At 36.4% G+C, this 26318-nt stretch overlaps 9 protein-coding genes across 10 annotated transcripts; 3 read left to right on the top strand and 6 right to left on the bottom strand.

Moving 5' to 3' along the window:
• Positions 1-242: 242 nt before the first annotated feature.
• Positions 243-3231, bottom strand: LOC104755125 (chloroplast stem-loop binding protein of 41 kDa b, chloroplastic). Its single transcript, XM_010477464.3, has 10 exons — positions 2876-3231; positions 2307-2441; positions 2130-2216; positions 1883-1973; positions 1739-1793; positions 1585-1645; positions 1199-1420; positions 922-1038; positions 701-790; positions 243-600 (listed from the first exon to the last, which is right to left on the bottom strand). The coding sequence occupies exons 1-10, from the start codon at positions 2975-2977 to the stop codon at positions 421-423; spliced, it is 1140 nt and encodes a 379-aa protein (XP_010475766.1). The 5' UTR covers positions 2978-3231; the 3' UTR covers positions 243-420.
• On the top strand, positions 3201-5633 carry LOC104755122 (Golgi apparatus membrane protein-like protein ECHIDNA). The gene is made up of 6 exons (XM_010477460.3): positions 3201-3565; positions 3929-3991; positions 4088-4291; positions 4400-4459; positions 5052-5178; positions 5326-5633. The coding sequence occupies exons 1-6, from the start codon at positions 3551-3553 to the stop codon at positions 5412-5414; spliced, it is 558 nt and encodes a 185-aa protein (XP_010475762.1). The 5' UTR covers positions 3201-3550; the 3' UTR covers positions 5415-5633.
• A 496-nt stretch (positions 5634-6129) lies between these two features.
• Positions 6130-7580, bottom strand: LOC147923296 (uncharacterized). Its single transcript, XM_087495222.1, has 2 exons — positions 7532-7580; positions 6130-6596 (listed from the first exon to the last, which is right to left on the bottom strand). Exons 1-2 carry the CDS (start codon positions 7578-7580, stop codon positions 6130-6132), a joined length of 516 nt encoding a protein of 171 aa, XP_087351348.1.
• Positions 7448-10931, top strand: LOC104755123 (protein AGENET DOMAIN (AGD)-CONTAINING P1). Of its 2 annotated transcripts, none has more exons than XM_010477461.2 (4): positions 7448-8172; positions 8334-8813; positions 8932-9387; positions 9524-10931. In XM_010477461.2, the coding sequence occupies exons 1-4, from the start codon at positions 7579-7581 to the stop codon at positions 9536-9538; spliced, it is 1545 nt and encodes a 514-aa protein (XP_010475763.2). In that variant the 5' UTR covers positions 7448-7578; the 3' UTR covers positions 9539-10931. The 2 variants fall into 2 exon arrangements, 1 of the variants encoding a protein (XP_010475763.2); XR_015586474.1 differs by having other exon boundaries at positions 7454-8172; positions 8334-8818.
• On the bottom strand, positions 10159-10861 carry LOC104759127 (uncharacterized). The gene has a single exon (XM_010477459.3). The coding sequence runs from the start codon at positions 10859-10861 to the stop codon at positions 10331-10333; it is 531 nt and encodes a 176-aa protein (XP_010475761.1). The 3' UTR covers positions 10159-10330.
• Positions 10932-11737: 806 nt separating the features above from the next.
• On the bottom strand, positions 11738-16120 carry LOC104755118 (intermediate cleaving peptidase 55, mitochondrial). Its single transcript, XM_010477457.3, has 13 exons — positions 15980-16120; positions 15685-15759; positions 15330-15593; positions 15145-15237; positions 14829-15035; positions 14256-14359; positions 14106-14172; positions 13918-14025; positions 13387-13479; positions 13028-13112; positions 12700-12770; positions 12278-12333; positions 11738-12063 (listed from the first exon to the last, which is right to left on the bottom strand). The coding sequence occupies exons 1-13, from the start codon at positions 16025-16027 to the stop codon at positions 11892-11894; spliced, it is 1443 nt and encodes a 480-aa protein (XP_010475759.1). The 5' UTR covers positions 16028-16120; the 3' UTR covers positions 11738-11891.
• Positions 16121-16229: 109 nt separating this feature from the next.
• On the top strand, positions 16230-18653 carry LOC104755119 (uncharacterized). The gene is made up of 7 exons (XM_010477458.3): positions 16230-16548; positions 16731-16777; positions 17035-17164; positions 17269-17455; positions 17802-17931; positions 18053-18229; positions 18323-18653. Exons 1-7 carry the CDS (start codon positions 16332-16334, stop codon positions 18479-18481), a joined length of 1047 nt encoding a protein of 348 aa, XP_010475760.1. The 5' UTR covers positions 16230-16331; the 3' UTR covers positions 18482-18653.
• A 2220-nt stretch (positions 18654-20873) lies between these two features.
• LOC147923295 (uncharacterized) lies at positions 20874-21992 on the bottom strand. The gene is made up of 4 exons (XM_087495221.1): positions 21947-21992; positions 21568-21854; positions 21036-21516; positions 20874-20962 (listed from the first exon to the last, which is right to left on the bottom strand). The coding sequence occupies exons 1-4, from the start codon at positions 21990-21992 to the stop codon at positions 20874-20876; spliced, it is 903 nt and encodes a 300-aa protein (XP_087351347.1).
• A 2741-nt stretch (positions 21993-24733) lies between these two features.
• On the bottom strand, positions 24734-26082 carry LOC104755120 (intermediate cleaving peptidase 55, mitochondrial-like). The gene is made up of 4 exons (XM_087495220.1): positions 25971-26082; positions 25377-25469; positions 25031-25115; positions 24734-24780 (listed from the first exon to the last, which is right to left on the bottom strand). Exons 1-4 carry the CDS (start codon positions 26052-26054, stop codon positions 24734-24736), a joined length of 309 nt encoding a protein of 102 aa, XP_087351346.1. The 5' UTR covers positions 26055-26082.
• Positions 26083-26318: the final 236 nt, after the last annotated feature.

The following is a 26318-nucleotide window of genomic DNA, read 5'->3' as shown; positions in this document are numbered from 1 at the left end:
CTTCCTCGTCAAGTTGGATTATTTAAATGCGCGGATTTGTAAGATGGGCTTCTAAATTTAAATATTTGAGCCCAGTTAAGTTTTTGTGTATCCGGTTCTTGGTAGGCCATTTAAGTTAAAGTCGCGGGGATTCGATTTTGTGGTTCGGTTCGGTCGGTTACTAGCTATGATTAATTTAATTTGCTTGGTAGTCGGTATGGCTAAAATATTGGTTCGGTTCAGATTTAGAAAGAGATACCGAATTAAAAACCAAATTTCCATGTTACTAAGAGCCAGAGCCAAACCGTCGTCTCTTTTTAGTTACTTAAGGTTCTTCATCGTCCCAAAGTCCGAACCAAAATATACGTGAGATGACAATAAATGTGAGAATCTTAAAAGAGTTCCGGTTGATCACAATCAAAACCCAACTATGGGCGATTCTTAGGACTGAAGAACAAGTTTCTTGCTTAGAATCATATCATCAGTGGTGAAATCCGCTTCTTTCCGGAAAGTTCCACGACCGAAATCAAGGTTGTATGAGTCAGTGAGACCTTCTACCAAGTCGAACTCTGGTTTCCATCCCAGGACACGCTTTGCTTTCTCCACAGATGCAAAGAAATGCTGCAAAGATCAAGATCATACATAAATCAAAACTCCAACTTTTAAATATGGACTCTTTGATGTTTGCAGCCTGGATCATTTGAATGTTTGGAGTTTTTACCTGGTCACGGAAAGGGAATGCTTTCTTCTTCCCAAAGTCGAACTCTTTCGGGTTGTAGTGGACAATCTCTGGCTCTGGAAACCCACCAGCCTGAGAGAGAGAGAGAGAGAGTTGAAAACATGAATAAGTTTACTCAAGCAATGATCCAAAAAGCTCAGAGATGTATTCAAAACTCTTTGGATTGATAAGACAATACGGAAAACAACAGACAAAGCATGTACCTTTGCGCAAGCTTTTGCTAACCCATCAAAAGTGACGTATTTATCCCCTGAGATGTTGAATATCTCTTTGCTGGCTTTCTCGTTACCAAGCACGTTGAGAAAGGCTGTCGCCAAGTCCTGAAATTACATAATAATCTGACGTTATAGATCAATACTCTTCAAGAGTGATCAGAGGAATGAGATAGTGCTGAGTTTGAGTTAAGGGTCCCCTATAACATAATGAGTGCTCTGAACCATGTAAGTGAGCTCAAGAGCCTAAGAGAAAGTAGTGTGTGACCTTAACGTGACCGAGTTGTGAGATCTGTATTCCAGAGTTTGGAACTGGTATGGGGCGACCAGCTTTTAGACGGTGAAAGAACCATTCTTCCACGGGGTTGTAGTTCAATGGACCGTAGATGTACACAGGACGGATAGAAGTCCAGTTTACACCTTTTGTTTGCAGTAAGCTCTCAGTCTCCAGCTTCCCCTTGTGCCTGCTCTTAGGGTCAACTGCATCCTCCTGCATTGGTTTATGTCCCAGATAAAAAGTTACTACAACTGGGCTCAGGAAATAAACTTCCGAGTGATATCATATGAACAAATCATAATATTTCTATGGAGACTTCCGAGGAATACAAGCTCATATTCTTTCAGGAATAAGAGTTAAGATATATATTTCCATACCTCACAGTGTGGCAAGATATCAGATTTCAGATACACACCAGCTGAAGAACAGTAGATGTACCTATAACATTAACGGCAAATTACAATACTGAAAGGCTGTTTCTTGGGAGCTATCAACCAAATGAACAAATTGGTAGATTTTTGTAAAGCTTACTGTTCTAGTTTAGGCAGTGCATCTATGATGGGCTCAACTTCTTCGGCCTCCCTCCCTGAGAGATAAGAGAACATATCATCCATCAAGACCAGAGACAGTATATTTTTGAATCTACAGTAAGAACAAAGAGGGACAGGATGTTACCGTTGATATCATAAACAACGTCGAAGCCTTCTGCTGAAAGACTTGACTTCACAAAGTCATAGTCCTTTCTGTCTCCTTTCAAGTGAAGAATCTAGAAAAGACCGAGAAAAAAATCATTCATTTTTATTAGAATCCTATTAATAAATCATCAAGTTGTCATCAAGTTCCTGTTGCTCAAGTTCTATGAGTTACTAGGATTACCGCTATATATTATATATGAGTTCTTTCACAAAGAATCATGTAATACCTTGGAAGAAAAATCAGCAAAGTCTTGGTCAGATTCACCGGGCAATTGTTTGGCAATAGGAGACTTACCCCTTGTGAACAATGTAACCTGCAAAAATAACCATTAGGGTAATGAGAGAGGGAAACTAAAGTTTAGGTGAGAAGAAAGTTTGATCAGCCATGGAAGAGAAATGAGAACCTGATGTCCCTCTTTGACAAGGAGCCTGGACAAGAACACACCGATGAATCGGGTGCCACCCATGATCAGAATCTTCTTTTCACTCGATGCTGAAACATAGAGTGCTCCTTTTGGCTGATGAACCTTCCTTTTGTACTGCAATTTCAACAACAAAGCCAACTCTGTAAAACATCTTATCTCCAAAATATAATCTGTAGTTTGAATCCTCACTTCAAGAGATACAATATTTATTCTAAGACTACTTATAATATCTGAAGCTGGAGCTTCACAAATACAAATCAGTGGACACAAAGGAAAATGCTGAGTTAGTGTTCAAAAAACTACGAACTTTAACAATTATGACAAAGAAGCTCATAAACTTTACTTAAACAACAAAATCAGAGCTGGAAACCAGAACCACACATAGACTTTATTAGGCACACATTCATTAATCAAGAAACAATGATCCAATGCTCAAGAAGTCAAACAAAACGAGCTTAGACCCAATTAGAAAGAGATGATTTTTAAATGAGCCAAACGGATTTTGGTTTCATTAAAGGAAAAAAGGAAAAAAGGAAAAAAAGATGGACCTGGACTTGTAAGTGGATCTTAGCGCCATTGAAGTCAGATAGAGAAGAAGTAAGAAGTGAGAAAGAAGGCTGATGCTGTTGCAACATCATCATCTTCGCCATGGTTGGTTTAACTTCTGTGAGCAACTGAAGAAAAGCTCTTTATTTGAAATTGGAAGTGTGTATGGTTTGTGTGGCCCCATCATCTTGCTCCTTCCGATCATTAAAAGTCTTTATCTTTTTTTTTCTAAGGGATAAGACAAATTATCTCAGCCTCTCTCTCGCCATTTCATGGTCACATATTTACAGCCATCGTCGTCCTCTTCTTTCCTTTTTATTTTGCCTTGTTGTTGTGGATATGATGGATGATTTTGATCGAAACGGAAGTTTTGGGGGTGAATTCGTAATTAACATTTTTATTATTGGGTCTAAATTCTCCAAATATTAAAGGCCCAATATTTATTCGGCCTTTAAAACACATTTGTAAAAACAATATATCAAAAAGAGAAGAAATCACGTAGCAGACACGCGCAAGAGTTTTGTTGAAGAAGATCTGAAATTTTCAGAAATTTTTCTCGGGAAAATTCTGTGGATTTGATCGATTAGTTTCAAAAACGGAGAGGTGTTTTTGTTTCTGCTGATCAGCAAATTACTTCTTTTTTTGCTCGGATTGATCCCTTTCGGATTCTTCGAAAGATGGACCCTAACCAGGTTTAATCTCAGCTGCTTCCCTCTTCGTCTTTAGATTCTTGTTGATTTCTAAGTTCGATTGCATATCAGATTCTTGATTAGTTTCGTTGACTTGTTCGATCTGAATATTATTGGGTTGGATCTGTGTTTCGTATCCGAGAAAGTATACATTTGAGCTTAGGTTAGAGAAGAAGACAATGTAATAAAACTTGTTCATCCCGAATTTTTTTCCTTTTGGCGGCAATGTGTAGAGGGGAATGTAATCTTTTATGTAGCCGTTTTGGTTAGTATGGTAATGGTTGTTACAATGGAATCTGCTTGCATGAACTCCTAATTGTGATTTTTATCAGAATTGAGGCTTACCAAAACTTTATTCTTCGTTAGATTCAGGCACCAGTTGAGAATTATGCAAACCCAAAGACATGTCTTTTCCATGTTCTCTTCAAGGTATGGATCACATAGTATAAATGTTTTTGTCAAAGAAAAATGTTGGATTATTGGACCAATGGTTGGTGACCAGTTTTGTATCTGTTATTATAACAGGGTGCTGCGTTGGCGTTTTACATTCTCTCTGCTCTCTTCTTCAACAGCTTTGTCATAATCTTTGTAGTCACTGTTCTTCTTGCTGCACTTGACTTCTGGGTTGTTAAGAATGTGAGTGGGCGTATACTGGTCGGTCTGAGGTGGTGGAACGAGATCAATGATTTGGGAGAAAGTGTCTGGAAATTCGAGTCTCTTGACCAGGAGGTTAGTCTTTCTTCATTTATTCATAAGGCTACTATGGGTTCAGTCTGTCAAGAAATGTGGGGTTGTGTTTCTTGAATACTTGTGTTTTCGTCTTTTTTGTCGATGCAGTCCTTGTCTCGGATGAACAAGAAAGACTCATGGCTTTTCTGGTGGACACTTTACCTTGCAGTGAGTATCTCCTACCTAACACTTTAGTTGTAACATATGCTAATTACTTAAACCTGTTTGCAGTCCTTCTGAAACTTTAGTGGAAGGATTAGGAATAAGAATAGGCAAGAATAAACACGTCCCTTCTGGTGAAGCATATTCTGCAAAGGTGGTAGATAAGAATTGAGAGCAGCCTTTTAGTACCCCAACAAGCTTCCATTTAATAAGTTTGTGACAAATGCTTTTACCCCTGCATGAGTGGGATCGTGGCAGTTGACACTGGAGTCAAATCACATCCGAAGTCACATTGCATAATATGCTGAGTAGGGAATAATAATCTGCTGGAACTAAGTCTGCCATTTGGAGTATATCCTATGATCACACTTTGACTACATATGATATTGGTTAAAACTTGGTAGCTTATAAACCTATACGGCCAATTACCTTACAAGCAACCTATAAAGAGTCAGATCTAGCCATAAGATGGTAGCTATGCATTCAGTGTCTATAGTACAGGAGCTTAGTAAACATTTAAAACATGTGAATTTCTTTGTTGTCCTTTTTCTGTTGTATTTACAGCTAAATCTTCTCTCTTTTTTTTCCACTTCTTCAGGCAGCTGCGTGGTTTATCCTTGGAGTATTTTCTCTGATAAGGTTTCAAGCTGACTATCTGCTCGTTGTTGGCGTTTGCTTGTCCCTCAACGTGGCTAATATCATTGGCTTCACAAAGTGCAAGAAAGGTAAGATCCCTTATCAATTTCCGATAATTTCCCTGATTTTGTTAAGAATCAAATCAGCTATAGATCACTAGGTTCTTTTACAAAAGAACATATGCATGTACATATATAGAGGTAACTAATAGGCATTCACCAAATTTTGGTTGGCAGATGCAAAGAAACAGTTTCAGCAATTTGCCTCGCAGACAATTGCATCACGATTCCAATCAACTGTACAATCTGCCTTCACCCTTGTCTAAATAAAGAGAAGAAAGACGCTTTAAAGGGTTGTGAGAGCTAAGACAGTGTACAAAGAAAGATTGCCAAAACGACATCGTTGGTTTTTTGACTGATTATTTTCCAATGTTTTGTTAAGGGTTTAAGTCTAAGAGCTCCCTATATTGGCCATTCTATGTATTTTACATTTAGTAACATTTTGCATCTGGCATGGTCTTATCATACGTATATTTAGCCCAAAAGATAACTCAGAAATTTTCTATACCTAAAACAGTCAACATATGCATCTTCCTTATATGTTGCAAGGCTTCACATCTTTTTGTTTTTGGTGAATTGAGTTTATCCATCCACACTAAATAAGCTTCGTGATGATTTGATTTACTTATCTTCTCCCTAAACGTATTACAAACCATATTGTTTGTTATTTCAAATAACTTATTTGGTCGTTTAGTACTATGGTACTGAAATTTGACCGAATTTGGAAAAGGTGAAATTTGACGACTTTGAAAAAGGTGGAAGAAAAGTTCTTTGTTATTTTGGAAAACACTGTTTCGAAAGAAAATATTTTTGGTAACAAAAAAACAAATTTTAGGTTTTGGGGGAAAAATATACAATTTTTAAAAAATATTTTGACAAACGCAATTTTCACTTACCGATTTTGGTTTTAGTATATTTCTATGTAAAGCTACGTCTTGATCATTTCCAATATCACGATTTGATTAATCAGTTTTTCCAGTATCACAATTTGAATATCTCACTACCATCTTTGGAAGGACGAATTGGAATCGGGTGAGACATCAACTTCCCACAAGTACACTTAATTGAAGGGAAGCAACTGTAGGAGATAGCACATGAATGGACAGCTCCAGAATCAGGGCACACAAACAGCTTCACTTCTTCACTATCATTTATGTCAAGGCTCCTACACTGTCTTCCTCTCAAATACCTTGGGTACAGAAGTAGTTCCCTACTGACATTGGAGGAGAAAGAAGCTTCACCCAAAGCAAACACACTTTGATACAAATTGGTCATGCAACCAATTGGAGTGAGTTCCTTCCCAACTTTCCCCTGCAACCGAACAATTGTACCCATAGGGAGGGACATCAGACCAAAGAGAACATCAACAAAGTCCTTCCCTGCTTCATCAAACACAGCCTTGCCACTCGTCTTATCCACCATGAGTCTCAGCTTCCAAGTTCTTTTCTCTGCAATAAGAGAATCAACATTTGTAACAAAGCAATCTAAGAATCTTCTACAAGCTCAGATATGGTGACATTCAACAAGCTTAGATATGGTATGACGTGGACGCATGGTGCATGATTAAGACGCTAACAAGGCATATTATAATCATGGAAATTACCCTTAACAAAATTAATATTATCTTCTTAACCAAATAATTTTATTTGGGTAACAAAATTTTTAAAATATATTTTAAATCATGAAATCGATAATTTTCTCTATCTATTTGCATAACTAAGTTCAATGAATATTTATATTTACATATCTTATAAATTATTACATCATTGATATTTTTAAACAAAATAATTACAATAAAAAAAACTTTTCTTAACAAAGGAAATCAATGATTTATCAACCTATTGCATAATTAATTTCAAAAACATTTCTTAATTAAAACACATAGTCAATGTTTTTTTTTGCCAACAACTTTAATTGATCAGCTTAAATAAGCCAATGTGAAAGAACATTGTTTACATACTGCTTTGGTTAATAATTTTTGATAAGTGTGATACCATTTATCAACTAATTAAGAAATATTCTCTTGAATTTTTTTTTTAAAATCATTGATGTAATAACTAATAAGAGTTGTAACTAAAAGATATTCTTTTGAGATTAATAATGCAAATGGTCGAAAAAATCATCGATTAATTTTTAAAAATATTTTCTACAATTTTTACGCTTTTGGAGTTTTTATTAAGAGGCTCAAGAGCACATACACCATAAAGCCCACATGATGAAAGCCCATTAAAAAGCCCACGTACTTTTGTGGCCTATCTCTAACCCATAACCCACCAAGCATAGTTAATTAAAATTTTACATTGTGTTTTCTGTTTGAAAAGAAATCAAACCGCAAAACCCTAAAAAAGGTGATTGATTGATTCCATTGAGATCCTCACTTTACCATTCCTTCCGCTTCCCGCCAGTATATTTTCGATTCCAGCTTTGGCCATGTCTCTGCGGCCACGCCGATCTCTTGGGTTTTCGTCTCCGGCGAAGCAAAGAAAGAAAGCCCCCCAAAAAACCATACCCACGAGAGCCAATCGAAAGCGTCTGCCTTATTACATAAAACCCGGCGCCGCCGTGGAAATCAGCTCCGACGAAATTGGGTTTCGCGGCTCGTGGTACCTGGGAAAAGTGATCACCACCCCATCCTCAGATAAGGAAAAATGCCAAGTGGAGTACACGAGGCTCTTCTTCGACAAAGAGGGTACGAAGCCTCTGAAGGAAGTCGTCGACTTGAGCCAGCTTCGTCCTCCGGCGCCGCCGATGTCTGAGAGAGAGAAGAAGAGGGAAATCGCGATTGGGGATGAAGTCGACGCCTTTTACAATGACGGTTGGTGGGAAGGGGATGTGACGGAGGTTCTTGGTGATGGGAGATTCAGTGTTTTCTTTAGGTGTTCAAAAGAACAGATTCAGTTTAAGAAAGATAAACTTAGGTTTCACAGGGAATGGGTTGGTGGAGCTTGGAAGCCTCCATTAGAGGATACAGAGGAAGAGGAATCAGAGGAAGACAAAGTAGACAATACAGAAGATGAAGAGGAGGTAACTAACTCATTCTCAATGATACTTGCTTCTACTGTTGGTTGGTTCTTGAAAACGGTTCTGTCGAAGTAGTCTATTGGAGAGTTTTGCTTAATTTCGTGTATTTTACTTATACGGGAATATTAGACTGCACATTAATGATGAGAGTGACGATAATGCAGGATATTTTAGCCCGAGTGGATTTGGAAACTACCAGAGCAACTGCTAAAGAAATGTTTTCTAGTGGCACGATTGTCGAGGTTAGCAGCGATGAGGAAGGTTTCAAGGGGTGTTGGTTTGCAGCTAAAGTCGTTGAACCCATTGGAGATGACAAATTCCTTGTTGAGTACCGAGATTTGAGAGAAGAAGATGGCGTAGAGCCTTTGAAAGAAGTAATCGATTTTCTGCACATAAGGCCGCCGCCACCAAGAGATGAGGATAAAGATTTTACTGTTGGGGACAAGATTAATGCATTTTACAATGACGGCTGGTGGATAGGTTTTGTCATAGAGGGTATGAAGGGTGGAACTGTTGGTATACATTTTAGGCAATCAGGAGAAAAAATGCGGTTTGGAAGGCAGGGTCTTCGTCTGCATAAAGACTGGGTTAACGGTACCTGGCAGCTACCACCACTAAAAGGAGGGCAGATAAAGAGGGAAAAGGTTCTGTAAGATTTCCTTATCGAGACAAGTTCACAGATATCATTCTTATCCCATTCTTCTATATGTTGCACATAATCTTTGCCAAATATATGTTTTAAGTTTTTACTTGTATCTGCAGACCGTTTCATGTAGTCGGAACGTGAGACCTAAGAAAGCAATCGAGAAGCAAGAGTTCAGCATTGGAACTCCAGTAGAAGTTAGCAGTGAGGAACAAGGATTTGAAGGTTCTTGGTTTCCTGCAAAACTTGTTGAATACAGAGGAAATGACAAATGCGTTGTAGAATATGATAACCTGAAAGCTGAAGACGGGAAGGAGCCTTTGAGAGAAGAGGTTAATGTTTCAGAGATAAGGCCTCAACCAGTAGAGCAGGTCATGGTTTGTCCATTCGAGAAGAATGACAAAGTTGATGCTTTGTATAATGATGGTTGGTGGGTCGGGGTGATTAGGAAGGTTCTTGCAAAGTCATCGTACCTGGTTTACTTCGAGAACACTCAAGAGATGCTAAAATTTCATCATTCTCAACTAAGGCTACATCAGGAATGGATAAATGGCAAGTGGATAACAAATTTTAAGGTATGCTTTTAAAACGATCAACTCATATTATATCACATATAACTTCGTTATTTGCTCCAATATCTAAAACATTTTTGTATCGATCTTGCTTGTTGACCTGCAATATCAAGCTTTTACTAATGATTTTTATTTTCAGTCTCAGAAGGCGTAATCGGGCTGGATAAAGGTGTAATTGGCATGGATAACACATCAGGATTTTGGGATTTTGGGATCTCAAGTTTTGTTTTTTGGAGGTATTTGGATCCTTAGTCTTAACCCCGTCGTTCATTGCTATTGTAGATAATTGCAGTTATGATGCTTGACTAAAAGGCAAAAACCAGTCCAGTTGATATTTTTATTGATTTCCCATATGAGAGATACTGCTACTCATAATGCTCCTGATTTCCATTGATTATTTGATAGGCAAGTTGTTGCTGTAAGGTTATTTTCTTGCCTTGTTGATTCTCCGATTGTCAAATTAGCTGATATATTTTCAAAGGGGTAGGTCATTATTATATATTCCCAATGATGTTTCGCATCATATGATCGGGATTCAATACTCAAAATCTTTACGCATTCTGCTTTTAGAGTCGATGCATATTACGTGTATGTCCACACAAAGGTTAAGTGTCCATTCAAATGTAATCTTAGGCTCTGTGTATGTAAGACACTCCTACAATCGAAAAAAATATAAGGAGTGTAAAATCTCACTTTTGCTTCCTAAGAGGTTTTTCCATGTTCTTGTAGTGACATACAAAACCAGCTTCAAAGTATATAGATAATTACGGATAATTTATGTGGAACAGGATGATATTGACATCTTATTACAGGTAAAACAAGTGGTTGGTAATGGTAATACATGAGAGTAAGAGCAGTGAAAAACACTAACTCTCCATAGTTTGTTCAAATTCTTGAAGTACACTGAAGATTCTGGTTTCTTTTAACTTCTGAAGCAGAGGCTTGATTAGGCCTCTTTGACTGCAACAGCCTCCTTGATTGGAACAGCTTCCTTGACCTCTGTGGCTTCGCTGCTCTTCTCCTTGGCAGGTTCCTCTTTGGCTGGTTCCTCTTCTGGGACAGTAAAAGCTGAGACTGGGAAAGTCCTGGACAGTGTGGTTGGTGTCTTGAACGTGATCTTCCCTTTGGTAGGCGGGTCCTCAGTATAGATCTCGTTGATAGTGACCCAAATAAGAAGCTCCTTGGCCTTGACTCCAGTGAGCTTCTTGATCTTCCCGGTCTCAACCACGGCAGTGACCTCAGTTCCGTAGGAGACAAGCTTATCGATCTCTGCGAACTTGTGAGTGATGCTCTGTTTCTGCTTAAGCCACACAACACCCGACTCTCTGTCGTACCCAACCTCTTCTATATCCTTCAATGGTAGTAAACCATTGGGCATAGATATCTCCTTGAGGAAAGTCTTTGTCTTCTCTCTGCATATCTCATCTCCACTGTACTTCTCTGCCTTAGCTCTCACCTCCTCTGTAACCAAACCCATCCCTGTTTCTTTGTATCTCTTGTGGTGTTTTTAGTTTTTGCTTTGTCTAAAAGCTGAAGTTGTGTGTTGTGGAGAGGTAAGGGACTTCAGCCTTGTGATATATAGGTGACCTGTAGGGTGTTTACCCTTGGTTTCCTGATCTAATTACGGAAATTGCCACCAGGTTTAGAAAATGAACGGTATGTGAAATACACTGATTCAGAACATACCTTTGAACATTATGCAATTATTACTTTTGGTATCAAACTGAGACCAACTCTATAAAAAAGAAGGTGAAAAAACATCATTATGGATAACGACGTGATCGATTGTCTTTTTACTCTGCAAGAAATATAAAAGAACGCAAAATCTTTAAATTTTTGAGTTTGCAATTTCATGTTAATTTGGATGAGGTGCATGTAAAAAAGCATTAATGGGCATGATTGGGCAGATTTATGGGTGACTTAGAATATAATATCGAGATATCGTGTCAACTCTTTTTCCAGTTTTGGGCTAAACCATATATGTCTTACATGATCATATGGCTATCATCAACACAATATTAATGATGATTATTATTATGATGTGGTGCATGGCCCTTCCTTATAAATGCAGTGCCTATCATCATCTGACATTCTCCTCACCTGCTAACCAGTAACCGACTTCCTCAATTATTTTTGATATGAATTTAATCGAATAAACCATTTATATCGTGTTACGTATTAAGGATCACTTATACTGTTAGTGTATTGTGAATTAATTTTTCTTCTATCTTAAGAAACCAACCATAACCAATAAAGACATAACTATACGGGTTCCAACGTCTAACTTATTTGATTGTGACCTTACTTTCTTGTAACTCGATGTCTTTTGGTTTTGCTACTTACAATTCCACAGTTTCAGAATGCTACTAGTTCAGGATTTCTTTTAATACACTTTCAAACATTCATACGCAAGGAACATGAATTCACGTTTGAAATCTTGTTAGAATTCTTATCAATGATGTTTTTGGTTCAAAACAATCGTTGTGTCAAGGTTCGTATGCAACCTTTTAACCTTGCGAAGAGAAATTGGCGAAGCTTTGCGCAGCGTTTCCATGGCAGTGGTTATTCAACAGTGTCTCTATGTGTTTGATCTCCTTAGGCATTGACCCTGTGAGCACCTCGTAGCCTGTCTCAGTGATCAGAACGTCATCCTCGATCCTTATCCCAATCCCTTGGAATCTGCAAATAGAGAAAAAGTATAAGCAGTATCAATAGAAATGTCATGTCACCATTTATTTTCTTGTTGGATAGATCATGTCATGTTCCCACGGTTGATTTGCTATTAAATTACTCAGATTTACACAGTTCGATACTTTATTGGATGCAAATATTTCTACAAACCACGATTTTTTACATGAAGTTAGTGCGTTGAGTTTGGAGAGAGTATTTCTACCTTTCAGGGCAGTCGAATGAAGATGGAATGTAGACTCCTGGCTCAATCGTAATCACCTGTCCAAACAGCGTTCATAAGTTTGATATCTGAGAGTCTGAAAGATCAAAGATCACTGTCTAGAAAACACTAGAACCAGTCATTTGATGTAATCTATCCTAGTAGATTCTATCAATTGCACCATCAAACCCATTTTTTCAAACTTAAGGACCCAACGCCATCACACAATTAGTTAATAAACTTCAACGATCAGTTTTCAAACGATCAGGATTCAAAGGGCACAGATCGGATTTATTGGACTAGCATCATCAATCAGAGTGTCTGAGGTAGGAGGGTAAGTAGAACGGTGAAGATATTAATATTATAAGCCTGACTTTGGTGGGTTCCTTACAAAAACTAAGACTCAATGGAGTAGTAATACTTACAAAACCAGGTTGCAAAGGACGGTCATATCCCACAGCAGAAGAATCATGCACATCCATCCCAAGGTAGTGACCTTTTTATCCATTACAAGAGAACCCTGTTAGATAAGTTTTTTCCCAACCATACAGGATATATTTTTTTGTGATTTTGATTACATGATAACTTTTATTTTCTTTTTGGGGAAGAAATAACTTTAATACAGCATAATGCAGGAAAATAACAAGGATGATACCATCTAGACGTCAATCAGACTTAGTTGATTGTATTCGTTTCATCGAACAAAATTGCAAATAAGTTAATGTGATCGAGTTCAATAATGCATATGCATACCTATGGAGGTCGGATTCAGCTGGTGATATAGTCTACGACTTTTCAGGATGCCCATCTTCATCAGTCCATCGCACAACAACTCGGTCTGCAAAAACCACAAAGCATCATCTGAGTCTAAACATCATTCTGTTGGCAAATAATGCTTTTAAGTTTTAAGCTGCTGAGTGCTGATGGTATTTAACTATTTATAACATCTCTGGTCCATTTAAGCTTCTGAAATATTTGTAAACCAGCCTTCTACAGAAGTAAAATAGTATTTTCACATCATACCAAACCTGCTAATAGTGAACGGTACAATTTGTGTGTTTGATAATACATTTTAAGCACAAAGAGACGGCTTAAGATAAGTTCATATTTACCGAATATGTGTTTAATTTGCGGATGGTTGTACCAGGCTTGCATTGTTTTATGCATTCTTTGTTTGTCTGAAGTATAAGATCATATAGCTCTTCCTGAAAACAATACAGAGATATTAATACTTTTGATAGGGAAAGTTTTAAGAAAGCCGCTTCATAATTACTATCCATCTTTTTATCTAAACATAATTGTGAAATCGAGCAAAGATCCACAAAATCCTATGTAACCTATGCACATGTCCAAATTCGAACAAATGGTATATTGCAGTAAACAATTCTAACATGCAACAAAAAAACCTATATTTGCGTGTTACTCGATGCTATAACAATCCAAAAGAAATTCTGGATACAGAAAAATTGCTTTCAGGCGATACATCTCAGAAAGAGCAAGAAATTTGGTAGTAGAGTATGAGATAGTAAGTAAACTCATATCTCACAGTTGCATCATCCAAACACCCACGGCAAGCACAAACGTTAAGAATATTGAATATGCAGACAAAAGAAGATAAAAAATGAGATAGCAGAGACATCAACCTGAAGAGAACTGAATTTTCCGCAAGGAGGCCATGTCCGAGTAAGGTCACTAACATAACCATGTAACTCGCAACCCATGTCCATCAAGACAAGATCACCATCTCTTATCTGCAGATAATTATATAAAAAAATACTGGCTTCAAAAACATCAATGTACTAGCAATCAAATAGGGTTTTGTCAAACTTACTCGCTGATCATTCCGTGAATAGTGAATAACACTAGCATTTGAACCGCCACCGACTACAGGATTAAATCTGAGAAATAAAACGTGACATTTTTCTTGTCACTAGAATAAGAATACTAGGAAATACTTATTGTAAGAATAATCAAGACTTACGCCATCCGCTGAGCACCTCTTATCCGGCACTCATATTCAACTTGGGCTGATAAGATGCCTTCATCAGGAAACCCTTTCGAATGTAGCATTGTTTTAAGAAGACCCTGAGGATGAAAAGATCCAAATCACTCCATACTCACTGTCTGTAATAGCTAATTATCTTCAACCAATATTTAGAAAACGGTTCATGACGTTCTATTGGCTCTATGTTCCTTGTTCGTAGCACTTTGGCCACAAGACAAACGTAACAATTAGAATAGAAAAACTTTCACATGTCATTGAGCATTGCCTTCATGAATCACAAATTTGTTCCTTCGGATCATGGCTGGAGAGCTTTCTATGCGTGTGTTCCTCATTTTTTCACATCAAATCCTAAGGTTAAACTGACTATATACACACAGAATCGTCAGCAAAAGTTGTCAATTTTAACCAATCTTTCCTATTATCTCTTGTAATTTCCCCCACCATCTTTAATTTTCAGTTACTCTCTAGCATCTCAGTTGTATTTAGAAGCTAACAAAAACAGAAAAGTTTCAAGAGTATTAACTATGCCTTCGTTGTAAACAGGAATACCTGGCAAGCAATAGATGCAGACTCTCTCATCAATTTGAGTTCCGCAGGTGATTTAATTAACCTCAGCTCATGTGTTAAACTTGAAAGAGTTTTCACTTTGCCAAGAGATGCTGACTTCTGAAACTCATCCAAGTTTGTGTATCTTTGCGAGGCAGTTTGAACATTATGAAACACTTTTGAAGAATGTCTTAACATGTCTGAAAGAATCTGTACATAAAGAATGTGAAAGAAAACAAATGTCGCGTTACAGAAGTAATAAAGTCAACAACATAAGAAAATTTATAAGAGAGGCCGCTTAAGGAAGAATATAAGCTACCTCAGGTAATTTGCTAATCGGATATGCTTGGTCTGCCTTGAAGAACTCAGACGCTGCATCAACTCCAGCAACTTCTCCTTGCCAAGCAATATCCTACATCACAGATCAATTCTTATCAATTGCCAAACAGAAATAAAATCACTCTGTATACAGAAATTCATATACTAATAGATCATCATACGTACCTTAGGAGTTGACTCTGGCATAAACATGCATAAACCGCGATCACTACTTAAAACAGCCACACCACCTGGCTGCTGGCAACCAGTTAGATACAAATAATCAGCCTCTTGTCTGAACGTATATGGAACAACGTCTGTCATCATTTTCTCAGGGGCTGAAGAAATGATGGCTAAGCTGTTCTCAGGGAGAAGCTCCACAAGTTTCTTCCTTCTACCAATGTATTCATCAATTCTTATTCCTGGTGTGATCTCTCCTTCCGCCATTAACTGATCGGGAAGAACGAACCATCAGAGCATATAAATAACATTTTCAAATCCAAGAAAACATAGTCAAAAGTAAATATCACATGGGAGTTACATGAGGATGAGATGCTGGAGTTGGCTGACCAATCTCTCTGACCCTTTGGGTTGAATATGCATAGCGACTAATGACCTGAAACAAGTAATTATCATCGGTAGTCAACTCAAGTACTCTCTGCAACCTAAGTCTCAAAATTTCTGCAAATTTCATAAGATAGTCAATTCTCTCATTCAAAACATGAAACTTTAGGATCCACAAGATCTCTGAACCCGAAAAATTCGATCTTTAATCCTCAAATCTATACAAAACAAGGAGGAGCCAAACTAGCAAGGAAACATGAATTGAGCATTACCTGAGTTCTTGATACTCTCCGAACTAGATTCCGCGCAAGTACCTGCATCTCTTTCCTATCTCAAACTCGCAGACTCTTGAGGTTGAGAGGATCGAATCGGACTTGGTGTGATGTTCTATTGTTCTGGTAGGCTTTCAGAGGGTTTAGCTGTTTGAAGCTGCGTTTTCTAAACGTCGCGTTTCAGGGTTTTAAAACGCTACCGCACTTTCCGAATCGCTGAATCCTACATTAGGGCTCAAAAAGTCTTTTACTTTCTCCATTTTCTTTCTGGGGTTAACTGGAACATTAAGTACCCAGCAAAGAAAAGAAAAAAGCTCAAAACTTTTGAAAGAGAGAGAGTAACAAATTAACAATGGCTGCTGTAGATGAAGGGAACGATGTTGGAAGAACAGTAGAGGAAGAGCCTGTGTGTGAAAAAAGAGAGAGAGAAGAAGAGGAGGCTGAAACAGAAACATTGACTCCATGGGAGCAACACTCCAGGATCATAAGCATCCCTCGGTTCGACTACAAAGCTCCTTCTTCTCTGCTTCATCATTCTCATTCAGGCTTCCTCGTCACCTGCACCATCAGTATGATCTTCTTCTTCTTGTATCATCCTTTTTAATTTCGTTTTGCGGCCATGACCTTAAATTTCTCGAATTTATGAGCTGTGGGCATTGCGAATCTGAGTATTGGATTGAGGAATATAGATTTTGTGTTTGACGAGACTCGATTTTAAGTTAAACTGTTTCTGATTTTCACTTTTTATCAGAAAGGGAGAAAAGTGCTACTAAAGAGGTCATGTCCATCCTTGGAAAGGTAAGGTATCGTCACATTGCTCCATCATTAGTGTAAATTTTTGTTCCTGCGTTTAGAAGATAAACTCAGGATGATTGATAATCAGTTGTGGTTGAGAAACACTTTATTCTAAACGAAAAGTATTTGTGGAAATGAAAGTTTGTAAAGATGATGATTAGTACATTAGTGGGGGATTGAATTAGTGTTTGAGTTGGGAAGTTATTAGTTCTCAAATGTTCAGCTTATCTCACAGAATTCAATTTTTTTGATTTGTTCAGTATATTGTGTCCATGCCTGAAGAGAAATCTGAAGTTCTAAAATCAAAAAAACAAAAACTTTGTGCACAAGAGATAGAGGAAGGCGAAGAGAAGACCGTACCTCTTGAGAATGATGGCTTGCAGGAAACAGGTAATGTTCATTTGGGGAAGAGCATAGCCAAATTCTTGGTGTTTTTTTTTTTTTTTTTTGCGCTTATGGTCTTGTCTTTCTTTTCTCTTTTGTGCCTTGTTTAGGTGGAAATCCAAATGTTGAGGATCCCAAATTAGCAAATGAAGAACACAATTCTCTCATGTCATTGGTTAAGCTGACGAAGAGTGGCCTGCTTCTCTTTACTTTCCCTGTTGAAAACTCTCCCGATACAACTAGTATCGTATCACGAGTCTTCCAATCTATGGAATCTGGAGCTCTGAAGGCACCAATGTAAGTTTTTATTGTGAAATGTTAGTTAGTGAACCTTTGGTCATTTGATTAACCTTTTGACCGTTCTTCATTGGAAATCAAGCTTTATACCACTTGCCTTAGAATTCAACTCTACCTTTAAATAAGCATGCTTATAGTTATAGAGTTCTGATTTAATCTCGAATAATTTTTTCAAGTCTGATAGTCCCAAAGAGTGGTTTCTGTTACATATCAGACCTATCTCATTCTTTGTGGACCATGTAGTTATTACTTATTAATCCACTCTGCTATCATTATCTTCTCAGATTCCGTTGATGTAAGCATGTTTTCTTGTCAAAACAAGTAATTTATGCTTTGATTGATGCAGCTGGTGCCATCGGATATTCCCAGTTCAAGCTACTTGTGGTTTGACAGAGAAAGAACTTCGGGAAACAGTATCAAAGCTTGTTCAGCGGTTTGTCAATGATAAAGACAATACACTATCAAAACCTGTGAAGGTAAGAAAGAGTTTTTCTGTAGAATCAAGTTTCGTTATATAGGATTATATGTTAACTGTTAAGAATATTGTTAAGAGTCAAGGCAATGGTTATTAACTACACACCAGTCACCACCATATAGTTTGCAGCTGGGTATCAGCGTAGAGGTGTGGAAGAGACGAAAGGAAAGATTCAGAAAGAAGCATCAGAGGTTCTAGATCAATGTCCGTTGCTGGACCGCATAAAATGCTTTGAAACTGTGGCAGCGGGAGTGAAAGACATTGTACCAGATTCAGTTGTGGATCTCAAAACTCCAGAGGTAGTGTGTGTATGTACATGTAGAAAATAATTCTAACCTTATAATAACATCATCCCGTTTATAAAGTCTGATGATTGGAGTAAAAATGTGCAGTTATGTGTCCTGGTGGAACTCTTACCGCTCTCTAGAATACCAAGTGGCTCCATTGTAGCTGCTGTATCAGTGCTTCCACATAGACTCGTTAGCACAAAGCCAAAACTCTGCATCAAGCCTCTAGTCCCTGAATCCAAACACAAAAAGGGACAAAACTGACGTGCGCAAAGGCATATCGTTGCATTGGGATTTCCAGAGCCAACAAAGTTTAACCGAAGTTGTAATCTCTCTGTTTAGTTTTCTGTCTTTAGATAAGCTTTCAGTGTCTGTAGTGACGTTAACAAGGTGTTGTAACCAATGTTTTATTCAAGAGAAAACAAAGATAAACCCATCTCCACTCTGCTTAGGCAATTAAAAATTAATCGGTTTATATTTGGTTTTCAATCAAACCAATTGATTTTAACCTTCTTTTCTCGGATTGATCCTTTTGGATTCTTCGAAAGATGGACCCTAACCAGGTTTAATCTCAGCTGCTTCCTCTTCGTTTTTAGATTCTTTTAGGTTTCTAAGTTCGATTGCATATCAGATTCTTGATTAGTTTCGTTGACTTGTTCGATCTGAATGTTATTGGTTTGGATCTGTGTTTGGTCTCCGTAAAAATAATCCGGAGAAAAGTATACATTTGAGCTAGGTTAGAGAAGAAGACAATGTAATAAACTTGTGAATCCCGAAAATTGTTCCTTTTTGCGACAATGTGTAGGAGGAATGTAATCTTTTATGTACTCTTTTTGGTTAGCATGGTAATGGTTGTTACAATATAATGGAATATGCTTGCATGAACTCCTAATAAAGCGTTTGCTATATCATACGTCATAATTGTAATATCTATGACTTTTATCAGAATTGAGGCTTACCAAAACTTTATTCAATTATTCTTAAGGCTATGGGTTAAGTGTCTATAGTACAGGAGCTTATAAACCTATATGGCCTGTTACCTTACAAGCAACCTATAAAGAGTGTGATCTAGCCATGGATTCAGTGTCTATAGTACAGGAGCTTAGTAAACATTAAAAACATGTGAATTTCTTTGTTGTTCTTATTCTGTTGTATTCACGGCTAAATCTTCTCTTTTTTTTCCACTCTTCAGGCAGCTGCGTGGTTTATCCTTGGAGTATTTTCTCTGATAAGGTTTCAAGCTGACTATCTGCTCGTTGTTGGTGTTTGCTTGTCCCTCAACGTGGCTAAATATCATTGGCTTCACAAAGTGCAAGATAGGTAAGGTTCCTTGTCAATTTTTGACCATTGCCATGATTTTGTTAAGAATCAAATCAGCTGTAGATCACTAGGTTCTTGAACAAAAGAACATATATAGAGGTAAATAATAGACATTCACCAAATTTTGGTTGGCAGATGCAAAGAAACAGTTTCAGCAATTTGCCTCGCAGACAATTGCATCACGATTCCAATCAACTGTACAATCTGCCTTCACCCTTGTCTAAATAAAGAGAAGAAAGACGCTTTAAAGGGTTGTGAGTAGGAGCGAAGACATTGTACAAAGAAAGATTGCCAAAACAACACCGTTGGTTTTTTGACTGATTGTTTTCCAATGTTTTTGTAAGGGGTTTAAGAGCTCCTATATTCGTCTTTCTATGTATTTTACATTTTAGACTTACCCTATTAACATTTTGCATCTCGCATGGTCTCATCATACGTATATTTAGCCCGAAAAAAGATAATTCAGAAATTTTCTATACCTAAAACAGTCAACATATGCATCTTCCTTATATGTTGCAAGGCTTAACGTCTTTTTGTTATTGGTGAACTGAGTTTATCCATTCACACTAAGATAAGCTTCATGATGATTTGATTTACTTGATCTTCTCCATAAACGGATTACAAACCATATTGTTTGTTATTTCAAATAACTTATTTGGTCGTTTAGTACTATATATATGGTCTAGATAAACAAAAAAGATACTGAATTAATTTGACCGGGTTAATTTGGAAAAGGTGAAATTTGACGACTTTGAAAAAGGTGGAAAGAAAAGTTTTGTTATTTTGGCGGAAAACGCGATTTTGGAGTAAGATAAGTGAGTTAGCCAAAGACAAGTGATTCATAATTTTAAAGTAAGATAAGTGAGTTAGCCAAAGACGATATATTTGTCTACTAGCTAGGAGATAAAACAATAATAATATTTTCCTATGTTCTGCCAACATCATATGTACTCCCCTATCAAAAGAGGTTTTATAATGAATCGGTATCTATTTTTTTTTTTTTTTTTAAATATATATCTCTTGTCAAAAAAAAAAAAAAAAAAGGGGAAGATAATAAGACAATTAAAATACACACTCACTTAAAAAAAACATTTTTTTTTTGTCTACGTTCATGCATGCACAATGCATGCACATTTTTTTGTCTACGTTCATGCATGCACAATGCTACCAACAAACATCGAGAAACACCGAGTTTGGTTTCAAAAACATCCGCATCTTAGTTTGGAAACAACACAAAACACCTAGAGAGATTAACACACATAGAAAGATCCCAAAATACATATTGTATTTGCGTGGACAAAATGGAAGACCGAGATGTACAACCAAGTCGGTAACTTCATGCTTTCAGGTCGGTTTCAGTATGCTCCATAGAGCGGTCGTCAATGCAGTCGATGTCGTGAGTGAAGCTCTCAGCAACTTGATAGCCTGCATTAGTGCCAGATTCAATAAAATTAAGATGTCTTCGTAAAACAAAAGAAAGAAAAACAACAAGTAGAACAGTATTCGAGACATACGTCTGCCTTGGTGATTTTGATGTCATGCACCTCAATGTCAGGAAGGCTCACGTCAAACATCCGGGTAATGGAAGTACCTGAAGACGAGTCTACAAAGTTGATGGTAAGATCATCTGAGATAACGTATAGTTCCACCCCCTTCACAAGCTCGCCAAGTGTCGTGTGAGGCTTAATTGTCGGGATAGTTTCAGGGCCGCCAAGTTTCATTGTCATTCTGATAGGCTCTTCGTAGCTGAAACCAAGCAAGGATTTGTGGAAGCTGTACTCCCAAGGAAGCCGAACAAATGTTGTCTCAAAGCCGCTGCTAGGGCTCAAGTTCCTGATGCTCTTACATAATGTGTCCAAGCATCCAAGTTGGATGTTGCTTCCGGTCATCTCCCACACAGACCTCAATGGGACAGCCAAGAAAACAACGAGGAGATCCACAAACTCATGTCCACATTCAGCAAAAAGAACCTTCTTGACCTTCTTGTCAATAACAACTCAGAGAGACACATAGGCTGCTGGTTTAACTACAAGCTGCTGCTGGAGTGGAGATTGGTCTTTGGGTGATGGTTTAACTCCAGGTTGCAGGGGTGGAGTTTGGTCTTTGGGTGATGGTTTAACTCCAGGTTGCAGGGGTGGAGTTGGCTTGGGTGCTGCTGGAATTGAGATGCCACCAGAAGAGTTGATACCTTTCGTCGAGAGGAGATCGGTCAAGAGGGTTTGTGAGGTGAAGAAGGAATGAAGCATAGAGAGCACCTCTTCATGACTGGCATCTACCAACACCTCAACCAATGGAGTAAGATTGTCGTAGCCGAGTCCTTTTAAGTGTCAGCATGATGTTAATAATAGAAGCAGATTGCACATCCATGACCGCAATCGCAGCGTTTGAACCAGTCAGATCTTTAGTCACTCACCGCGGAATATTTATTAAGAGGCTCAAAGTGCACATCCACCATTAAGCCCAAAAGCCTATTCAATAGCCCACGTACATATAACCAATATAGACAGTATATCAACGTCTAACTTATTTGATTGTGACCTTACTTTCTCGTAACACGATGTCTTTTGGTTATGCTACTTAGTACTTACAACTAGATTAATATCCGTGCTAGATTAATACACTGGTTGAAATTTATTTTATTTATATTGTAATTTTTATATAAAATATAATTTATGTGATTGTTTTTAAAAGTATTTTTTTAGATAAAATATTATGTAATAAAATCATATGCTAAATGATGACTCGAAAAAGACACTTATTTTGTAAGTTTTATATTGTTAATGATTCTAGATAAATACATGTACTATAACAATGGTTAAATTTTATTTTATACAAACTTTTTTATATTTTCTATTTTAAAATAAAAATTTAATATGTTGTATTAGTTTATTTACGTGAAGTTATTTCAACAATGTATATTCTATATCATGACTTGAATGTCATTATAAGATATAATTTTGTAAATTTGGAGTGTTTATAGTTTCTAATTTTTATATCAAGTTTCAATATTTTAAAAATATTTCAAAATAAAGTATTTAAAGTTTCTTATATTATATATATTTTTTTGTCAAAAAGTTTATTATATTATATAAAATTATAAAATTCAACAAAAAAAATATGAAATTGAATTTAAATATTCAAATTTTGACCCATTACTCAGTAAATTTTTTAATTCAATAGATATTATTTTTAAATGATAATATTACTAAAACTTGAATATTTTATAGATTGAATCATTTATATTTGTTTTTGAAAATTCAACTTATGGTATATCCGGAAATAAAACTATTTTTTAGTTATAACAAATAAATTATCATTTATTTATTTCACAAAATAGACTCATATATAAAAATGAGAGGTGAAGTATAATGATAACTAAAAAATTAATATGTTAAGTTAGATATCAAAAGATTTTATTTGATGAATAATTTAATAAAAGAAATTAATATGGTAAGTTAGATGATATCAAATGATTTTTTAGAATATTATCTTTTAAGATTTTTGGAAACAACGTGCTCTAGTAATAAAATCTTTCGAAAATAAATTAAGGTTGCACCCACTATTTAACTTATAACCTATTTGTAACCAACTTATTAAAATTACTAGATTAGGACCCGTGCTAGAGCACGGGTTGAAATTCCTTTTATTTTTATTATAACTTTTATATAATATATATTTTATGTGATTGTGTTTAAAAGTTTTTTTTTGATAAAACATTATGCAATAAAATCATATGCTAAATATGATGGCTTAAAAAGACACATATGTGGTAAGTTATATATTGTTAATGATTCTAGCACGGATTGAAATTCTTTTTATTTATATTATAATTTTAGAATAAAATATGACCCGAAGATCACGATTAATGCTAGATTAGGATCTTAAAAAAATTTAAAATCAATCATATAAATTATATTTTATTCAAAAATTATAATATAAATAAAAGGAATTTCTACCCGTGTTCTAGCACGAGTCTTACTATAGCATTAAGGTTTAATTTTTAATTTTTTAATACGATCCCAAAGATCACTATTAATATTTTTAAATTAGCGAGATTTGATATCTTTTTTTTATGATTGAGAGTAAATTTTTATTCTTTTAATAACTTTTTTATTGATGTAGTTTATCAATAAAATATGTGGAAAATAAATTGGTAATATTGTGATTCTAGACATTTGGAACCATATACACATGATCTTCCAAAAATAAAGTTTGGAATATCCATGAACTATCAATTTGGAATATCTCGTTTAAAATTTTCGGTTACAATTAAGATTTTATTTGTTACAATTGATATATGGATTAATTTATAACTTATGTATAACCTATTTGTAACCATTTATTAAAATTATAAAGTCTACTAAAATAATGTTGTGTACTTAATAAAAGGGATATAGTCTAAAAAATGTTGTGTACTTCATGATTAAGCCATACGCAAGGAACATGAATTCACGTTTGAAATCTTGTTAGAATTCTTATCAATGATGTTTTTGGTTCAAAACAATCGTTGTGTCAAGGTTCGTATGCAACCTTTTAACCTTGCGAAGAGAAATTGGCGAAGCTTTGCGCAGCGTTTCCATGGCAGTGATTATTTAACAGTGTCTCTATGTGTTTGATCTCCTTAGGCATTGACCCTGTGAGCACCTCGTAGCCTGTCTCAGTGATCAGAACGTCATCCTCGATCCTTATCCCAATCCCTTGGAATCTGCAAATAATAAGCAGTATCAATAGATCATGTCATGTTCCCACGGTTGATTTGGTATTAAATTACTCAGATTTACACAGTTCGACACTTTACTCGATGCAAATATTCCTACAAACCACGATTTTTTTACATGAAGTTATTGCGTGTGCGTTGAGTTTGGAGAGAGTATTCCTACCTTTCAGGGCAGTCGAATGAAGATGAAATGTAGACTCCTGGCTCAATCGTAATCACCTGTCCAAACAGCGTTCATAAGTTTGATATCTGAGAGTCTGAAAGATCATTGTCTAGCACTAGCAGACACCAAAACCAGTCATTTGATGTAATATAACCTAGTAGATTCTATCAAATGCACCATCAAAAACATTTTTTCATACTTAAGGAGCCAACGCCATCATACAATTAGTTAATAAACTTCGACGACCAGGATTCAAAGGGCACATATCGTATTTAATGGACCAGCATCAACAATCAGAGTGTCTGAGGTAGGATGGTTAGTAGAACGGTGAAGAATCATGCACATCCATCCCAAGGTAGTGACCTTTTTATCCATCACAAGAGAACTCTGTTAAATAAGTTTTTTCCCAACCATACTGTATATATTTTGTGATTTTGGTTACATGATAACTTTTTTTTCTTCCTTTTGGGGCAGAAATAACTTTTATACAGCATAATGCAGGAAAATAACAAGGATGTTATCATCTAGACGTCAGTCAGACTTAGTTTATTGTATTCGTTTCATCGACCAAAATTGCAAATAAGTTAATGTGTTCGAGTTCAATAATGTATACCTATGGAGGTCGGATTCAGCTGGTGATACAGTCTACGACTTTTCAGGATGCCCATCTTCATCAGTCCATCGCACAACAACTCGGTCTGCAAAACCACAAAACATCATCTGAGTCCAAACATCATTCTGTTGGCAAATAAAAGCTTTTAAGTTCAAGGCTGTTGAGTGCTGATGGTATTTATAACATCGTTGGTCCATTTAAGTTTCTGTAATATATGTAAACCAGCCTTCTACCCAAGTAAAATAATATTTTCACATCATACCAAACGTGCTAATAGTGAACGCATTTTGTGTGTTTGATACATCTTCAGCAAAAAGAGAGGGCTTTAAGATAAGTTCATATTTACCGAATATGTGTTTAGTTTGCGGATGGTTGTACCAGGCTTGCATTGTTTTATGCATTCTTTGTTTGTGTGAAGTATAAGATCATATAGCTCTTCCTGGAAAAATGACAGATATATTAATATATTTGATAGGGAAAGTTTTAAGAAAGCAGCTTCACGATCACTTTCCATCTTCTTACCTAACTAAACATAATTGTGAAATCGAAGCAAAGATCTACAAAATCCTATGTAACCAATGCACATGTCCAAATTCTGACAAATGGTATATTGCAGTAAACAATTCTAACATGCAGCAAACAATTAAAACCCCTATAATTGCGTGTTAGTTATAGATGCTAAAACAATCCAAAAGAAATTATGGATACAGAAAAATTGCTTTCAGACGATCGGGTCATAGCTTCCAAAGGTTTCCTAAACCAATATTATAAGGAACGTACATCTCAGATGGAGCAAGAAATTTGGTAGTAGAGTATGACATAGTAAGTAAAGTCCTATCTCTCAGTTGCACCATCCAAACACCAACGGCAAGCACAAACGTAAAGAATTTTGAATATCCAGACAAAAGAAGATAAAAACGGAGATAGCAGAGACATCAACCTGAAGAGAACTGAATTTTCCACAGGGAGGCCATGTCCGAGTAAGGTCACTAACATAACCATGTAACTCGCAACCCATATCCATCAAGACAAGATCACCATCTCTTATCTGCAGATAAATATAAAAGAAGATATTGGCTTCAAAAACATCAATGTACTAGCAATCAAATAGGGTTTTCCTGAGCCAACAAGATTAACCGAAGTTGTAATGTCTCTGTTTAGTTTTCGTCTTTAGATATGTGGTTTGCTTTCAGTGTCTGCAGTGACGTTAACAAGGTGTAACCAAATGTTTTATTCAAGAGAAAATTAATCGGTTTAAATTTGGTTTTCTATCAAACCAATCGATTTT

Source organism: Camelina sativa, chromosome 17, assembly GCF_030686135.1.
Source record: "Camelina sativa cultivar CO46 ecotype springtype chromosome 17, ASM3068613v1".
NCBI lineage: Eukaryota > Viridiplantae > Streptophyta > Magnoliopsida > Brassicales > Brassicaceae > Camelina > Camelina sativa.
This window is presented reverse-complemented; position numbering and strand designations above follow the sequence as displayed.

Bases quoted from the DNA above. Each gene is read 5' to 3' on its own strand.
- LOC104755123 (XM_010477461.2), top strand. From the start codon at position 7,579: ATGTCTCTGCGGCCACGCCGATCTCTTGGGTTTTCGTCTCCGGCGAAG. The intron at 8,173-8,333 runs GTAACTAACTCA...ACGATAATGCAG, and splicing joins ATACAGAAGATGAAGAGGAG to GATATTTTAGCCCGAGTGGA. The intron at 8,814-8,931 runs GTTCTGTAAGAT...TTGTATCTGCAG, and splicing joins GGCAGATAAAGAGGGAAAAG to ACCGTTTCATGTAGTCGGAA.
- LOC147923296 (XM_087495222.1), bottom strand. From the start codon at position 7,580: ATGGCCAAAGCTGGAATCGAAAATATACTGGCGGGAAGCGGAAGGAAT. The intron at 6,597-7,531 runs GTAAAGTGAGGA...CTCTTATTGCAG, and splicing joins GGCGGGAAGCGGAAGGAATG to AGAAAAGAACTTGGAAGCTG.
- LOC104755119 (XM_010477458.3), top strand. From the start codon at position 16,332: ATGGCTGCTGTAGATGAAGGGAACGATGTTGGAAGAACAGTAGAGGAA. The intron at 16,778-17,034 runs GTAAGGTATCGT...TGATTTGTTCAG, and splicing joins TCATGTCCATCCTTGGAAAG to TATATTGTGTCCATGCCTGA. The intron at 18,230-18,322 runs GTAGTGTGTGTA...AAAAATGTGCAG, and splicing joins TGGATCTCAAAACTCCAGAG to TTATGTGTCCTGGTGGAACT.
- LOC104759127 (XM_010477459.3), bottom strand. From the start codon at position 10,861: ATGGGTTTGGTTACAGAGGAGGTGAGAGCTAAGGCAGAGAAGTACAGT.
- LOC104755120 (XM_087495220.1), bottom strand. From the start codon at position 26,054: ATGGATATGGGTTGCGAGTTACATGGTTATGTTAGTGACCTTACTCGG. The intron at 25,470-25,970 runs GTTGATGTCTCT...TCATTTTTCCAG, and splicing joins GAAAATTCAGTTCTCTTCAG to GAAGAGCTATATGATCTTAT. The intron at 25,116-25,376 runs GTAAATATGAAC...GTGGTTTTGCAG, and splicing joins GCAAACTAAACACATATTCG to ACCGAGTTGTTGTGCGATGG.
- LOC104755122 (XM_010477460.3), top strand. The intron at 4,460-5,051 runs GTGAGTATCTCC...CCACTTCTTCAG, and splicing joins GGTGGACACTTTACCTTGCA to GCAGCTGCGTGGTTTATCCT. The intron at 5,179-5,325 runs GTAAGATCCCTT...TTTGGTTGGCAG, and splicing joins CTTCACAAAGTGCAAGAAAG to ATGCAAAGAAACAGTTTCAG.
- LOC147923295 (XM_087495221.1), bottom strand. From the start codon at position 21,992: ATGGTGGATGTGCACTTTGAGCCTCTTAATAAATATTCCGCGGTGA. The intron at 21,855-21,946 runs GTGACTAAAGAT...GACACTTAAAAG, and splicing joins TAATAAATATTCCGCGGTGA to GACTCGGCTACGACAATCTT. The intron at 20,963-21,035 runs GTTCTACTTGTT...GCACTAATGCAG, and splicing joins AGACGTATGTCTCGAATACT to GCTATCAAGTTGCTGAGAGC.
- LOC104755118 (XM_010477457.3), bottom strand. From the start codon at position 16,027: ATGCAGGTACTTGCGCGGAATCTAGTTCGGAGAGTATCAAGAACTCAG. The intron at 15,238-15,329 runs GTACGTATGATG...TCTGTGATGTAG, and splicing joins TGCCAGAGTCAACTCCTAAG to GATATTGCTTGGCAAGGAGA. The intron at 12,771-13,027 runs GTATGCATATGC...ATGGATAAAAAG, and splicing joins GCTGAATCCGACCTCCATAG to GTCACTACCTTGGGATGGAT.
- LOC104755125 (XM_010477464.3), bottom strand. From the start codon at position 2,977: ATGGCGAAGATGATGATGTTGCAACAGCATCAGCCTTCTTTCTCACTT. The intron at 1,974-2,129 runs GTATTACATGAT...GGTCTTTTCTAG, and splicing joins TTGCTGATTTTTCTTCCAAG to ATTCTTCACTTGAAAGGAGA. The intron at 1,794-1,882 runs GTAACATCCTGT...CTTATCTCTCAG, and splicing joins CGTTGTTTATGATATCAACG to GGAGGGAGGCCGAAGAAGTT.